Source organism: Bos javanicus, chromosome 24 (assembly GCF_032452875.1).
Source record: "Bos javanicus breed banteng chromosome 24, ARS-OSU_banteng_1.0, whole genome shotgun sequence".
Taxonomy (NCBI): Eukaryota; Metazoa; Chordata; class Mammalia; order Artiodactyla; family Bovidae; genus Bos; species Bos javanicus.
Window position 1 is genome coordinate 46,227,072 of NC_083891.1, and position 16,742 is coordinate 46,243,813.

Here is a 16,742-nt window from a genome sequence, read left to right on the forward strand (position 1 = left end):
AGAGCCAGAATCCAGGGTTATGGGCTCACTTACAGCCCAGCACTCCTCCTCTTGCCCGAAGATCAGTGGGAAAAGAGAAACGGAGAGACGGGGACACAAAGCAAGCTCATTTGTGTCTAAGCCCTCATACTCCCCCCAACACCCAGGTAGATTTGGAAAGAAAAAAAATTGCAACAAATTACTGGCAAATTATAGCTGCCTATTAGGCAGACTTCATTGATGAAACTTCCCGGAAGCCAAGGTGTGATCACACTCAGGCCTCTGACAGCATCCGGCTGGGATGACGCACGCACAAGGAGATCTCTGTGGGTGAGGTGCTGCTTCGTGTGCATAGATGAATCACCCTTGAATTCTCCTTGTTAAAAAATCTCCACCAAGGTGGCAACCTTCCCACAAGTGCCGACTGCTCCCGGAGAAGGTGGGGAGGGGAAAGGGAGTTTCCTGGGGCAGACACGACCCGAGGAAGCAAGATGGGGCTCTGTGCTTTGTCTCCCACCAGAAAATAAGGGGCACATCTCCCAAAGTCCCTACTACCTGGAGAGCCCAAGCCCTCACCCCTTGTCCTTCAGAGTCACCCCCTTTAAATCCTGTTCCATGGATCCTTAGCCAAGTTACATCCCTCTCCTATCCCCTCTTGTCAAACCTCAAGCCACTTGCTATGTTTCCTTCCATCTCTGGCCCTCAGCCATAATGTTCCCCTTGCTAGGAAGGCCTTCCCTCCTTGGTCCCTCATATGCTCACTTTAAGGTCTAGCTCAAAGCCACCGCTTCCAGGGAGCCCTCTCTGGTCTCTGAACACCTACAGCACACTCAGCCAGCCCCACTGTTTGCCCTCATGGGCTAGTGGATGGCAGGGGCTAAGGGCACATATTCTAAGCCTCCAAGCGTTGAATCCTACTTCCACTGTGCCTTGGCTGTGTGATTTAATGGAAGCTACTAAACTCTCTGTGCCTTGGTTTCCCCATACTTAAGCACAGATAATCACAGCGCAGAGTTGCTCTGAGGGCTAGGTAACCCTATGACAGGGCCTTCTTATCCCCAAGAGCAGCTATGATGATGGTCACCAGACTCTCTCCTTAGCCTTGTTGAGATCTGGGGTTCCCCAGTTGGACTGCAAGCCCCTTGCAGGCACGGTCTGGGTCCTCTCCTTCCCTTGTCTCTTCCACCCCACCTGGCACAGAGTGGAGCTTACAAGGAGGCACGGGATGGGTGTACAGAATACCAGGTGTGGATGCGGTGACATACATCCGCAATAAGCATCAAACAGTGAAACTCTCAGGCCAGAGCCAAGTGGGAACCAAGGAATACATGGGATGCTCTCTTCCCTGCTGGCTCAGATGGTAAAGCATCTGCCCGCAATGCAGAAGACCTGGGTTCGATTCCTGGGTTGGGAAGATCCCCTGGAGAAGGAAATGGCAATCTACTCCAGCACTCTTGCCTGGAAAATCCCATGGACGAAGGAGCCTGATAGGCTACAGTCCATGGGTTGCAGAGTCGGACATGACTAATCGACTTCACTTTCACTATAGCTTGACAGATAAGCAGGAGACAATAATGTGATGAGGAAGTCTGGAAGCCAGCTCCCTCCATGGCTTTGCTGTTGGTAGCACTGGAGATAGCCCCAGTGGAACTGTGCCTCTAGTTTCCTTAAACCCTGTGCACTCATTGTCACCTTTGACTCAGACACTGGTCCCGGAGAGGGAAGGTCACTGTCCTCCTGGCTCCTCACATGCACTGAGGCTCAGAGAGATTGGATGAACTTCATCCAATGAGGTTCCAGTGAGAATGATGGTTCCAGTGAGAATCATCTCCCTCACTCACAACAGCCCATCAGATGAAAGGCACATGTCAGACTCTGGACAAGGGCTCCTTCTCCTTGCCTTCTGGTCCAGCCCGCACCCCTGTGCTGGCTCCCTTGGGAGCCTGTCAGATGCCGGTACCTCCATTATGAAGCGGGAGGCGGACTTCCTCTCAAAGAACAGCTTCTGCTCCCTCTTGTTGGTGCACAGGTACTTCTGCTGGGTGCACACGGCGTCGCAGCCATAGATGACGATGAAGATGTTGGCGTCTGTCCCAGCGGCAAAGACATCACTAGTGTAGAGGGTGATCTCATAAGGGACAACTGGGGAGGGGACAGAAGGCAAAGTCAGAGGGGGGGTGAAAACAGGAAACAAATACAGGCAGGTCAAGTTCTTCATCAGCACCACCGCTCTGGATCTGTCCCTTCACTAGGAGCTGCTACCCAGGGGCCTGAACCTTCATGTGGTTGCCTAGCAACCCAGGGTGCAGGGAGGTATCCCGACATGCCTTGGGCCCATCGAAAACCCCTGTCACCTCAGACTAGGGTCTCCGTGCCTCTCCCATTACAGAGCTAGTACAACAGATTGGGTGAAAGCACAGGCTCTATCTAGCCTGACTGTGCGACCTGTGCAAGTCACCTAGGAGCCTTGGTTTCCTTATTTGTTACAGCATCCTCAAAGCAGTCCATGGCTGCAGACATCCTATACACAGGAGCATTATGTTTCAGGGGACAGCCACCAATCAGATCGGCCGGTCTACAGTGGTGAGAGCCCTTTCTCTTCTCTTCTCACCCCTTCTACTACTCACTCACTGGCTCCACACTGGCCTGCCCCTCCCCGGCAATAGACTTTCAGATGATGACAGAGGAAGCAACATGTCAAAAATTCACCTAATTGTTCCATTTTCTCCTTCTCTTTAGCTGGTAAAGGAATTACATTTTGCTTCTTTCCAAGTTCTTCCCCCCCCCCCCCCCATCAAGATAAAATCTTATAACAGTGATTTCTTTGGTGTGTTAATGACTGGAGTGAGGACTGATTAAGGGGTTGATAATGACCCTTCATTGTTAGACTGTGGAGAAGGAAATGGCAACCCAGTCCAGTACTTTTGCCTGGGAAATCCCATGGACAGAGGAGACTGGCAGGCTACAGTCCGTGGGCTTGCAAAGAGTCAGATACGACTGAGCAACAACAACAACAAATGTTAGACCTTATCTTTTCTCCTTTTTGGGTCTTACAACCACCCTGCACTATTATCTCTATTTTGCAGACAGGGAAACTGAACTCCAGAGAAGTCAGGCTCTTTGCCTGATGTCATCAGCTAGTTTGGAGTAGAAATACATCCCGTATTTCCTTTCCTTGGGTCTAGAGTTCTGTCCACAGCCAGCACAGGGCCCGTGGAATTTCCAAGTTGGGCCTGGCCAAGGGTCAAGCGCGGATGAGGGACTGGGAGTTGGTGGGAGGCTGAGGAGGTCTAGGAGGAGGCCCAGGCTTTCCCTGCAGGACTCCTACATGGTGTGTACCGCCTTGTCTGAAGCTCCGCGTGGAAAAGGTCCCTGACGATGGTGCCGTCATCTTCATTCTTGGCCAACCAGCGGCCACAGGGGAACGTCATGCACTTGCCAAGGGATGGGGCGTCCACCTCTACCCAGTCTACAAACCAGCCTGGAGCCTTGCCTGGAGGGAAGGAGACACAGAACCCCTCAAGGACCTCTACACAGATGGCTTTCTGTGCACAACTTCAGGACTCCAAGCATCCTTCCCTAGTCAAAGGCTGGTGCCTATGGCTCCACCGTGGACTCATCATTGCTTCTGCTTACAGCAGTGTGGACTGATTCCTGTGTACCCTACCGGATCCTACTCTGGGCTGCTGTCAGTGAAATGAACAGAAGGGAAGGGATATGGAGAAGAGATGACGGGAGGCAGAGTCTGAGGGGAGGGAAGCAAAGAACCATCCAGGGTGGAAGGTATTCCCAAAAGGGAACCCAGATGCCAGAGAGAGCCTGTGTTAACAAGGGCTCCATATTTTCATCTAGTGGCAGGGCGACATGCTGGGCTCCCTGGCCTCAGTTTATGATTCATGAAGAGAAGGGAAACAAGTGAAGGATCTATGCTCCTCCCTGGGAAAATGAGTGCTCAGGTTTAAAGAAAGAAATGGAAGCCGGGCAGAGACCTTGTCCCTCAGTCCCAGAAGCAAGGAGAAAGGCCTCCTTCCTCAGGCTCACAAGATATGGTTTGAAGACCAAAAAAAAATGAGTCCTGCTTTAGTGAGAGAGAACAAACTTGGGCACGGTATTAGGGGCTTTTGGGAAGAACTGGCTTAATCCGTGGTTCTAAGTGGAGCCCCCAGACCAACAGCCTCAGCATCACCTGTGAAATATAAAATCTCTTGAGTCCCATCCCAGACCTACTGAGACAAAAACTGGCTGCACACTGAAATTTCTGACTGTGGGGTTGGGGGAGAAAGATTTAAAAAATCACTGGTGTCCGGGCCCTACCCTGATCAATTAGACCAGAATCTCTGTGTGCAGCCATGAAGGGACTGAGGGAGCTGTGTCATCACGGAAAGCAGATGACATCCAAGCCTACCCTAGATTCTTTCCTAGGCACCCATGGGGGCCTGCCCATGGTCCTCATGTTCTCAGCCAGGAACAGAAGGGAGGGAAGCCAGACCTGTGTTGTCATGACCGATTCTGACTTTCCACAGATCTCCCAGGTCCAGGGTCTCCACTGTGAAGATTTCGATGCTATCCCTCTCAAACTTGTCGCTGTTGGCCTTGGAGGATTTCAGGAGGGTCATTCCTGCAACCAAATGACCCCAGCATGACTGGCTAGGCCTGAGGCCTTCAAACTTAGTCTGACTACCCCTCTTAGTCTCTTCTCCTAATGAGCAAATTTCTGAACTTCTATCAAATTTAGACTATACAGTTACTATCTGTGGGGCATTTTTGGTATTTTGTGTGTGTGTGTGTGTGTGTGTGTCCTTGTATGCAGCTTTGCAATAACTCTTTGACATACGTATTTTTATTTCCTGCTTTGCTAAAGAAAAGGAGACACACCCACAAATTAAGGGCCTTTTCCAAGATCACCCGAGAGAAAGCGGTGGGGCCCTAAGACACAGCCCTCAGGTTTCTCCATGTAGGGAGGGAGCCACCTTCACATGTTCCCTGCAGTGAGGAAACAGGGGCTCCCCTGCAGGATGGGGCATGTGCCAATTCTCTGGAGACTCTTCTCTGGATGACAGAAGGAGGACTGGATTCCAGCGCCCCTCACCAGCCACCTCACATACAGGCTCTGTCCTAGGGCTCTGACTGCGGTGTCGATCGGAAATTTAAGGTGGTCCCAGGGTCATCACCATCCCCTCCTGCCTCATTCTTCAAGTCTCCTTATCCCTGTAAGTCCTGCCTCATGTAGGAAGTCTTTTGATAATCATAGACTTACTGCAGATGATTTAAGTGCACAGAGTCAGACAGACCTTGGTTATTGTCTGGGTGGCCTTGGGCAAATTACTTAATTCTCTGAGATCTGGTTTCCTCAAATGTCAAAAGGGGTGGCTTTGGTGCCTTCCCCATAGAGGAGTTGTGACTATTTAATACGATGACTGTTGAGTGTTGAAGAATGTGCCAAACGCATAGAAATCCCTTGGCAAATAAAAGCACTTTGTTAGGCCCCCTCAATTTCATTGACTATGGTTCAGTAACTTGCAATGACATACATTTTTAAGTTTCAACCTGATTCACTCATTATATTTGCATTATTTAACCTATTAAATGATAATAATATTAATAATAAATGCTTTATTGTCATTTTGTCTCAAATATTTTACACATTCAATTTCATTAAATCCACAACTTTACGAGATATCTACTAGTTTAATCTCCATTTTACAAAAATGCGTGTGTGTGCTCAGTCATATTAACTCTTTGTGACCCCATGGACTGTACCCCCTCGGGCTCCTTTGTCCATGAAATTTTCCAGGCCAGAATTCTGTGTTGGGTTGCCATTTCCCACTCCAGGGAATTTTCCCAACCCAGGGATCAAGCCCTTGTCTCTTATGCCTCCTGCACTGACAGGCAGATTGTTTACCAACTGCGCTATCAGAATACGCTACAAATGGGGGAAACTAAAGCAAAGAGAGGTTAAGCCCCTTTCCCGAGGTCACACAGCTACTAAGCAGTATAGGAGAAATTTAAACCAATTAGTCAAGCTCAAGTACACATGACTGAATTAGAATATGAGCATCTCAAAGTCAGTGATTACCAAGTCAGGGATCGCCCCTTCATTCTTCAGCAATGCTTAGAAAAGAGCTTTAGGAGTAATGAGAAAATATGTGATGACTACGTATTTGAGGAACTGGTTCTTCTCTGAACTCAGAATGGCTGGACAGGTGGCCCAAGTGGATGCTGACTCCGGCGCATATGCCACCTTCTGTGATGGCCTTGACAGAGGCTCCAGAATGACCCCAAGATTCCCTGAGCATCTCATATCAAGAGTACCATGGAACCCACTGGCTGAATCTTATTGGAGGCTGGGAAGAGCCACCATTTCCCAGGTTGTTATTGAGATAGAGTTAGAGCTACCTCTGCATTCAGAATAGAAGGAAAAAGCTGGCAAAAGACACAGAGCAGAGACCTCTCACTGTGTGGACTCAGGAGCTTCTTCACTGTAGTTTTGAAAGGCCACCACAGTGACGCCTCAAAGAAGGGTGCAGGAAATGGTTAAACAAAACAAAACAAAACCACCTTTCAGGAAGGCTGGACAAAGACTTGGGCGCCATTGCCTGGGGAGAGGATGCTGAAGGGAAGATGATTTTCACAGCTTCCAAACACTTGTAGGGGGTAGAGGCAGCAACGAGGGCTGAGAGAGGACTTAGAAGGATTTTAAAAGAATTTTAAAAGAACATTTAAAAGAACAAGGAATTGCCTTTCTCTCTTGGAGTCAGTCGCATGTAATCTTTCAAGAGTCAGAGGCACGCAAGTGTACAAAATAGGGACAGGAAAACCTCTCCAATAAATGGTGCAGGGCAAATGGATGTCTACAGGCGAAATAATTCATTTGGACCCTTCTCTCACATCATACACAAAAATCAGCTCAAAATGAATTACAGATTTAAATATAAGACCTGAAACTGTAAAACACTTAGAAAAAAAAAACATAAGGAAAACACTTGATGACATTGGTCTTGGTAATGAGTTCATGAATATGACACCCAAAACACAGGCAACAAAAACCAAAATTAGCAAGTGGGATTACATTAAACTAGAAGCACAGCAAAAGAAACCGAATTCTGTAGAATGGGAAGCATATTTGCAAATCATTTACCTATAAGGGGTTAATCACCAACATATATAAAGAAATACATGACTCAATAATAAAGAAAATCTAACAACTCAATTAAAAATGGGCTAAAGACTTAAATGGACCTTTCTCCAGAGAAGACATAAAAATGGCCAATAATATATGAAAAAAGTATTCATTGTCACTAATTATGAGGGAAATGCAAATCAAAACTACAATGAGATACCATCTCATACCTGTCAGGAGGTCACTATCAAAAAAAACAAAAGACAACAAGTGTTAGTGAGGATGTAGAGAAATTGGAATCCTTACACACAGTGCGTGGAAGTCCAAAATGATGCAGTTGCTCTGGAAAATAGTATGAAAGTTCTTCAAAAAGTTGAAAATATAACTACCATAAGAACCTGCCATCTCACTTCTGGGTATATATCCAAAAGAATGAAATCAGGTCCTTGAAAAGATATTAGTACTCCTATGTTTGCTGCAGCATTACTCAGAATAGCTAAGACATGGAATAAAAATCCTAAATGTCCATTGACAGATGAATGGATAGAGAAGATATGGTACATACATACAATGGAATATTACTCAGCCTTGTAAATGGAGATTCTTTGATATGCAACAATGTGGATGGTTCTTGAGGATATTATGCTAAGTGAGATAAGCCAGGCACAGAAAGACTAATACAGCATGACTCCACTGAAATGAGGTATCAAGGTCAAATTCATAAAATCAAAGCCTGGATTGGTGGTTACCAGGAGCAAAGCGTAGGAGGAAATAGGGAGTTATTAATCATCAGGCATAAAGTTTCAGTTTAGTAAGATGAACCACCTCTAAAGATCTGTTGTACACCATGAACCAACAGTCAACAATAATGTTTATATGTTTAAAATTTGGTAGGAAAACAGATTGCATGTTAAGTGTTCTTCCCACAATACAATAAAACAGTAAAGAAAATTTTAAAAATGATTTCTTAAAAAAGAAAGTGAGAGACATGACCGGGATATCTCTGGAAAGTTCCACTGTCTCCTCCAGTCTCCCTCAAGAGGAACATGGGTGAGTGGGGCCTTGCATTGCTCTCTTACCAGTGTCATCTTGAGTGCCAAAGAGTGTGATGAAGACATTGGCATCGGTGCCAGCATTCTTCTTGTCCCCAGTCTTTATGGTCACTGAAAATGTGGTAGATTTATCTGCAGGAGAAGAGTGTGGAGAAGTGAGTGGTAGACTGCACCTCCCATGAAGGGAGGAGGGAGATAACGTATTGAGCACGTTTCTCTGCTTCGGTTGACTGTTTCTATGAGTCACTTTCCTTGCAGTATGTGTTGTTCTGTAGTTGCCTTTAGTCTGGAAACTTCCAGAAGGCAGAGATGAGACTCCCCACCCCTACTGCCAGCTCACACAGGAAACCCTCAGTCAGTAGAGTTGTAGGATGCTCGAGGAAGACTTGGGGTGACTGTGGGGTTCAAAGGCTCATCAGCCAGGAACCCTGGTCTGACTCCTCCAGATTGGGAAGTTTTAAGGATGCGAATTTCAAGGAAGGGAGCACAAGCATCCCAGCACTCTTGAAAGTTCATTCTTCCCCTTGACAAAAATATTCGTATTGGGAGTCTATAATGAGCCGGGAGGGGAGGTTGCAAGACTAAGTCAAAGGAAAGGAAAGTCGTTCTGTCGTGTCCAACTCTTTGCGACCCCATGGACTGTAGCCTACCAGGCTCCTCTGTCCATGGGATTTTCCAGGAAATAGTACTGGAGTGGATTGCCATTTCCTTCTTTAGGGGATCTTCCTGACCCGGGGATCGAACCCAGGTCCCCTGCATTGTAGACAGACGCTTTACCATCTGAGCCACCAGGGAAGTCTAAGTCAAAACCAACTGTAACTATTCTGTTCTATTTCATTCCATTCCTGACAATAACTCCATGCTAAGCCATGTACTTTACAGCCAGCTATATGCTAGACATGTGAGAACATGCCCCTGTCACCTTCCCATTCTTGCCACGGAAGACTGAGAGGGCAGCACAGATAGATTCCCAGAAAAGGAAGTGCTCGGAGTCCAGAGTGGAGAGGAAGATGGAGACCTAGTTGGGGAAAGACAGAGGAGACGGGTGCTGGAGGGAAGAAATCAGCTCTAGGAAACCTTTCTGCTCCAGGGCCAGGTTGTCGAGGGGGGTGTTGTCACCACCTCCCCCGCCCTCCTCCATGCTTGGTGGCAGCACATAGGACTCGTCCACTGGCAATAGCTCCCTGGACAGCTGGCCATCGTCCTCCTCCACAGCCAGCCAGCGTTGGCACGGGAAGTAGTACCTGTGCAGGAGGGGAATGGAGAAAGTTTGGGAATGTGTCTTTGAGAAGGTCTCATGAAACAGCAGTCATGGCTGAGACATAAGAGGCCCTCATGGGACCCAAATGCTCCCCTGTCTGCCCCCACCCCCCAGCATTGCCCTCCCATCCTACCTAAGAATCACCCCACTAGTTCCTTGCCTGGTGGTGGTTTAGCCGCTAAGTCGAGTCTGACTTTTGTGACCCCATGGACTGTAGCCTGCCCAGCTCCTCTGACTATGGGATTTCCCAGGCAAGAATACCGGAGTGGGTTGCCGTTTCCTACTCCAGGGGATCTCCCCGACCCAGGGATCAAACTCAGCTCTCCTGCTTTGCAGGCAGATTCTTTACCAACTGAGCTACAAGGGAATCCAGTTTGCCTGGAAGTCTACACTTGCCTGGAGTAGACAACAAATATGGGATGTGGTTTCCATACACCCCATGGAAAAAGGCTGTGTCTGGAATCAGGGTCACATAGGAGGAATGTAGAGAAGGAGGGGTTTCTGGGGATTGTTCTGGCCTTTTCTAGAATCAATCTATTAGCCAGAGCTACTTTGGCAGAGAATATTGTACATAGGAGGTGCTTCATACCTAAAGGATTGTAATGGAATGACCCACTTAAGCTTCTGAAAGATACAAAGAATATGACCTTTAAGGAGCTGGCACAGCAGACAGCGGACACCATCCAGGGAAGGGAGGTCCAAGTTAGACTCCTCAGCAGAAAAGCTGAACCCAGTGCAAGGGAGGAGCCGGGATGGAAGGGAAGGCAGGACAAGGGCTGGGAGAAGCAGCAGAGAGTGGGCACTAAGGACTCGCCTCTAGAGCCCGACTGGGTTTGAATCCTGGCTCTGCCACCTACAGTCCTTTGAGACTGAACAAGTTTCTTTACAGCTCTTTCTGTGAGAGTTGCCAGATTTAGCCTGCAGAATCACAGGACTCCCAGTTAAATTGGAATTTTAGATGAGCAAGGAATATTTGGGACACACTTATACTAAAATATTATTCTTTGCTTATCTGACTTTCAAATTTAAGTGGCCATTCTACATTTTATCTAGCAACCCTCTATAGAATGAGGATAATGTTGCCTATTTCAAAGGCAGTGGTGAGAATTACAGGAGTAAAACATTTTTAAGTGCTTAAATTTCCTGGCTCTCGGTACATTCTTGGTTAAAAATTCGATAATACTTTGATAGTGATGATGATGATGATGGTGATGGTGATACTTCCTTTCTTTGTCTTCAGCCCAAGCCTGGGATTTCTGGAGGCTGTGGGCTGGACAGTTCACCATCGGGCCCCTGGGCTCCCAGAACAACTCAGAGGGTTTGGGGACAGACTATCTCTAAGTTGGGGCTGCTGCACACCATCCCTACCACGATCCAGGTGCATAAGATGCATTCAGAGACAGGTCAAAGTCTGGAGAGGCTGGAAACAGCGTAGACCGGGGGTCTCATCCCTTTCTGAGCCCCACACCCTCCTACAGTCCTTACTGCCTCCCATCAGCGTGTGAGAGGAGCAGGCCAGGGGCATGGAGGTGCAACTGTGCATCGAAAGTGAAAGTGAAAGTCACTCAGTCGTGTCCAGCTCTTTGGGATCCCATGGACTAAACAGTCCATGGAACTTTCCAGGCCAGAATACTGGAGTGGGTAGCCATTCTCTTCTCCAGGGGATCCTCCCAACCCAGGGATCAAACCCAGATCTCCCCCATTGCAGGCAGATTCTTTACCAGCTGAGCCACCAGGGAAGCCCAAGAATACTGGAATGGGTAGCCTATCCCTTCTCCAGAGGATCTTCCTCACCCAGGAATCAAACGAGGGTCTCCTGCATTGCAGGTGGATTCTTTACCAACTGAGCTATCAGGGAAGACCCCCGTAGCTGTGCATCAAGGGACATGGATTTAAACGGTGGGAGGAGCTCAGCCTTCAGAGAGACAAACTAGATTGCTTTGAAATTAGTGTTTAAGTGAAAAATGCATATTGCTCCACTTTTCAGCCTTTTAAATGTATGAATGGAAAAGTTAATTTTTTCTTCAACCAAATAATTTATGAATAATAGGCTTTAGTTCTAAATTATGGCCAATTAAGGGAGAGAGACAGAAATAAAGAAAAGAGTCGGGTTGGGGCTGCGGAGGAGTAATGAGAGTGTGGGAGGCTGGAGGAGGACAGAGACAGGAGACAGAGGCATAAGGAGCTGGAGAGACTTATACTAGGAGACAGAACAGTCAGCAAGACAGAAAGGGGCGGGCGCAAGCCCTCCCACATCCGCGAAGAGCGCATGCGCAAGGCCTCAGCGCCTGTCTTCTGGGCGCGTCACCCGTGCTGTCCTTGAGATACCTGCTCGGGGAAGTTGGAGGTCCTCAGCACGCCCACTGCGGCAGCATCGCGGGCCCCGAGCCTCCGGATCCCGCTCCCTGGGGGGAGAACCGGAGCCAGAGGCCGGACGGGCCTGAGTGCCGGGCATTTAGCCTCCACCCGCAATGATGCCAACAAGCACCCACAGGAGGTCTAGCGGAGGACTGGACCTCTGGGCCAGTGTTCTCCCCTTCCTCCCACAGGAGGAATAAATCCTGCTCCAAGAGGCCTGGGGAGGGCACTAGGTGGCTGTTTTTCAGGAGTGAAGGAGAAGAAAGGCATGCAGGTGTTCTGGCATGGTACCCCCCACTCCAGCCAGGGCAATGGAAGGAAGAGGCAGAGCTGGGGTCAGCAGGAGGTTTAAAGTGAGCATGGAAGCAAAGCTCAGGGCCCCTAAAAGGTTGGGTTTCACTTGAAAGTAAAACTGGAATGCGAGGATTACACACTGTAAAATGTATTTAATGCATGGCCTTTCCTATTTTGTGAGTAAAGGCTGAAGCTCATCAGATATGCCCACTGGTGTTACAGGAAGAGCACAGTGACAAGAGTGGGTCTGGGGCTCGGGGACTCTGGGTTTGTGCCTCTGGTCTTCTCCTAACATGCCGCATGGTCTCTGCACCCCAAGTTCCATCACATTAAGGCTGCATGAAATCATTGTCAGGTCTTTTCTGTCTCAACATTCTGTGACTCTCACACCACCCCCCGCCCCAAATCCTGGAGGAGTGAGGGGTTTTGGAGAATATCTTCCTGTTAGGTGAAACTTACGGGGAAAAATAATTCAAACTTTTTGATCAACCCTCACTGGAAAGCCCACCCAACACATTTGCCACTTGTAATGGAATTCAAGAATAACATCTGTCTTTCACGATTCAGGGTCTTATGAGACCCCCATCAATAAGAACAGGAATCTATGTCTTAGGGCTCAAAACAGGTGGAAAAAGGCTATCTGATCAAGTGTGGACAGAGCTCAGAACACTAAATACATTCCTAACTTCTGTGGCATTTGCTTCTTCCTCTCTGAAGTTGAGTGATTTGACTTTATTGCAGATCTGTATAAAAAGATAGCTAAAGTATTAAAGGAGGAAGGAAGATGTGGCAAACCTCATTTAGTCAACAAGGAAGGGGGCGAGGAAGCAGCAGAGAGAAGGACTTAACAAAGACGGGCTAATTCAAGACAACACACTCCCAAACGTCTGCCCATTTCTGTTACGTATTCAGAAGCTAAAACATCAGAGATTCATAGCTTTAGAGGTGAGGAGGACTTTGAATTTTTAAGTCCTTGCTAATGTACTTGGAATCTCTGGGCTATAAGGGGTCTTTAAGAGCCAGTGCACAATTTGTCACATCTCCTTCCACTGTAAGGAAGAACATGGAAACATACACTGAGGAAAAGCCTCCATCAGCCTGGATGTCCAAGAGATCACAGTGATTCTCAATATATATGCCCCTGATCCCTTCCCCCCGAGACCCATTGTGTGAGGCCACTGACATTTTAGGGCTACTTGTTATCTAGCAGAACTTAGCCTATTCTGACTGATACAACTTGGGATACCACATGGACATGATTGTCAAATAAATGGTCACTGAAGTGATGTGAAAGGAAGAGGTTGCCCAGGAGCATGTATTTAAAGTGTCTCTGCCAGAAGTCAGGCAAATCGAACACCCCACGAGCTCAGAGTCTCCTCGCCCCCTGCCGTCCACAGTCCCTGGCATACATGGGCACCACAGGATCAATGGAATCAAAAGGCATCATGCCCTCTTCAGGTGAAATGTTCTTAATTCCCCCTTCAGAATTCCTGCCACAACTCCTAGATTTCTTAATCAGCCACTATTCTTTTCTTGAAGATGCATTTTCTCTTTTCCATCAGCCCCCTTAGAATGTGGTGCCTGACGTCACCCCAAGGCTCCAGGAACTGTCTAAGCAGAGCCGGTGAGAGGAGAGGATCGGCTCTCCTCATTCCAAGTGTGATGGGACTGTCAACGTGAACATCAACCTGACACTTCTGAAATGTTTTTTTCCAAAGAGGCCAGTGGTGGAGCCTCCCAGGCTAGAGTCCCCAAACTGTCTCAACTTCACAGTTTTCTCCCTGCCCGAGGGACTAGCAGCCTCCTTATATGGGAGGATGTGAGTCTGTGGGTAGAGCCCCAGTCAACCCATGGGAGACCTCAGACCCCAGGACAACGCACTCAGCACCATTCACAGCTGCAAACCACCATTAAAAAGACTTTCCACATCATTCGTTCATGGACCCTGACAGCTTGAGACTCCTCTAAAAGACCTCAAGCACTCTCTATTTGGAAAATAATTATTCTTTTTTTTTTTTTTCTTGCAATTGAGTTGCAGATCAGTAAATCTTCGGCCCCCACTTCCCCCAGTCCCTTCCTCCTGGGGTTTCAAGCTCAGACTCAGCTGCCCTCCAGAGCAACTGTCTCAGAGGCCAGAAGGGCTCCAAGGGGTCCTGCTGAGGCTCCACTGAATCTGTCCAGCTTTGGACATCAGACCCCTGGGGCCACTGTGGCTCTGTCTGGGTGACCTCACGGTGGCGGCAGGGGCTCTGGGCATCACACCGTCTTGAGCCTTTCTGCTCAGACAGCATCTCCCGAGGGGGCCTGACAGCAGCTGACATCTCCCTGTTCCTTCCCCCCATCTCCCATGCTCAGCTCCAGCAGGGTGCCCATGAAATGCAGCCAGCCAGGAGCCTGGATGTGTTCTCAGCATGGCTTTGGAGCACCTTCAGCCTGTCTTGCCACCCTCTCCATTATTCTTTTCCTGTTTCCTATCCTCCATGATCCTCATGCCCAAGAAAAACACAGTGACCCACTGCATCCCAAATGTGCCCCCTGGCTCTCCACCTCTGTGCCACCTGAATCACATTTTCCAACCACTTTTAATGCTCTCGTTTCAAGCACTCAAACATCCAAGAGCTGCCTGTTCACAAAGGCACATCTCGATGCCACCTTGGATAAAAGAGCAGCCTGATAACCTGCCATCACACCCTCCGCCTGGTCCCCTCAATGTTCTAGGTTACCGTGCGGAGACCACCAGCACCTGCTTGCCCTGCAGTCCCTGTGGTCTCCCTGCCTCCCTGGCTGTCAGCTCCTCAACCACCCTGCACTTCTCCTGCCCCATTTCCTAGCTGTCTGGCCAATTTTAGATGTTGACTCACTGGAACCTTCCTACTCAGGGAAAGAACGGATACTGCCTTTTACTGGGTGTTGGGCCCCCTGACACACAGTACCTCACTTAGTCCTCGCAATGATTTTGTGAAAGAGTTTCTTTATGCCCATTGTATGGGTGGAAGAACTGAGACTTGAGAGGTGACTGCCCAGGCCACACAGGCAAAGAGTGGAAGAGAAAGGAATTGAACCTGAACTACCTCCCATCATAGGTTTCTGCTCTTCAAAGGTGGTGTCTGAGCCAGTTGTTCAGCTGGCAGCACTTAGCATGGCTTGTGTTTGTTGAATTAATGAATGAATCAACACATCAAGCATAATTTTATTTATTAGTTGACTTAATAAGTATCTATGGTATGCCTATTACGTGCTGGGCACTCTTCTAGGGACTGGGTGGTGAGGGGGCAGACACAGCAGTGAGCAAAACAGATGAAGTTATTTCCTCATTCAGGGGACCTCATATTCTACGTCGGGGAGAGGAAGAATGGCTACATGGAGCAGTGTATTGTAAGTCAGTGATGTGGGGGAAGTAAACTGAGGAGGAGGAATAAAAGGTCCAGGGCTGGGACTGGGGCCTCGATGAGCCAGTGGGACCTAAGCAGAGACCTACCTAGACAAAGGATGAGCGAGCCATTGGGGCAGGAGTGCTAGCGGGAGGGGGCAGCACACGCGAAGGCCCTGAGGTGGGACCATGTCTGCTGGCTTCAAGGAACAGCAAGGAGTGAGCCAAAGGGGTGGGACCGGCCACTGGAAGTGCTCTCGCTCTTACTCTGACAGACCCGGGAGCCTCTGTGCAGTGTGAGCAGAGAAGGCACGTGGCCTGGGGGTCTGGACAGCTGCAGACACGGGCAGGGCCTGGGTGAGGCGGAGGGGCCAGCCAGGAGGCTTTGACCAGGAGGTGCTGAAGATGGGGAGGGGTGTCTGACAGCTTTTCTGACAGAAAGGGCAATGGAGGGAGGGGTGGGGGGCGGCAGAGAGGAGTTACAGGCACCCAGTCTGCAACGAGATGAGTGACTGGGACAGCTCAGTGTGCGTTCACCCTTCTGGCCGCAAAGGTCTTATTCCTGAGCTAACAAAGGTCATGGAAGGTTGTGGCGCTGTTGAGAAGACAGTGCCTCTCCGAGAGAGAGGATCCTTGCTCTCATTCTGCTTCCAATGGATGGCCATGGTTTTACATCTCTCTCCCAGGGTAGGCTTTGCTCAGAGTCACTCTCTGCTTGCCCATGGCTGGAGCCAGCTGAGCACAGAGCCCTTACTGCTGCTTCAATACCAACGAAACAAAGTAAAGAAACCATGCAACACCAACAAGGAAGGATGGCAGGGGAAGAGGAGGAGACGAGCAGAGTGAGGAGTGGAGGAAGGAAAAAGAAAGGGCAGGGAAAAGGAGAGAGGAGTAATGAGAAGGGTCCAGTCGCAAGAGTGATAAAGATATAAGACACTTGAGCAAATGTAACAGGAACGTGTAGCCTGTGTGAAGCAAGTGTAGAAAATGGCCTGACTGAGATACTCAAGGAGCGCCTGGAGAGACAGAAATGTGTGCCTGGGGGAGCACTTCATGGTCTAAATGTGCAGTTCTCTGCACATACATTTAACAGCAAAATGATCAAAATTCCAACAGGGTTTTTAAAAAGTCACGCAATGTCTTAATTTGAAAAGGTAAGAACAGCTAATATCCTTCATAATGAAAGAAGACAAGTATGGACAGAAATTAAAACAGATTATAGAGCTGCAATAATTTTCAAGTATGTTGGGCTGGCCCAGAGATGCCAAATCAACCGAACAGAGGTCACCGACCCTAACCAGGCTGCAT

At 48.6% G+C, this 16,742-nt stretch overlaps 1 protein-coding gene and 1 long non-coding RNA gene across 2 annotated transcripts in view; one reads left to right on the plus strand and one right to left on the minus strand.

The window, feature by feature from the left end:
- Nucleotides 1-16,742, plus strand: part of LOC133237710 (uncharacterized) — a 485,111-nt gene that overhangs the window by 228,515 nt on the left and 239,854 nt on the right. The window lies entirely within an intron of this gene.
- LOXHD1 (lipoxygenase homology PLAT domains 1) overlaps nt 1-16,742 on the minus strand; it is a 210,190-nt gene that overhangs the window by 68,304 nt on the left and 125,144 nt on the right. Inside the window, exons 22-26 of the mRNA XM_061400078.1 lie at nt 9,229-9,395; nt 8,179-8,283; nt 4,469-4,597; nt 3,308-3,472; nt 1,940-2,121 (exon numbers count right to left, since the gene is read on the minus strand). Of these exons, the coding sequence (XP_061256062.1) occupies nt 1,940-2,121; nt 3,308-3,472; nt 4,469-4,597; nt 8,179-8,283; nt 9,229-9,395 (748 nt within the window). The remainder of the gene's footprint in view (nt 1-1,939; nt 2,122-3,307; nt 3,473-4,468; nt 4,598-8,178; nt 8,284-9,228; nt 9,396-16,742) is intronic.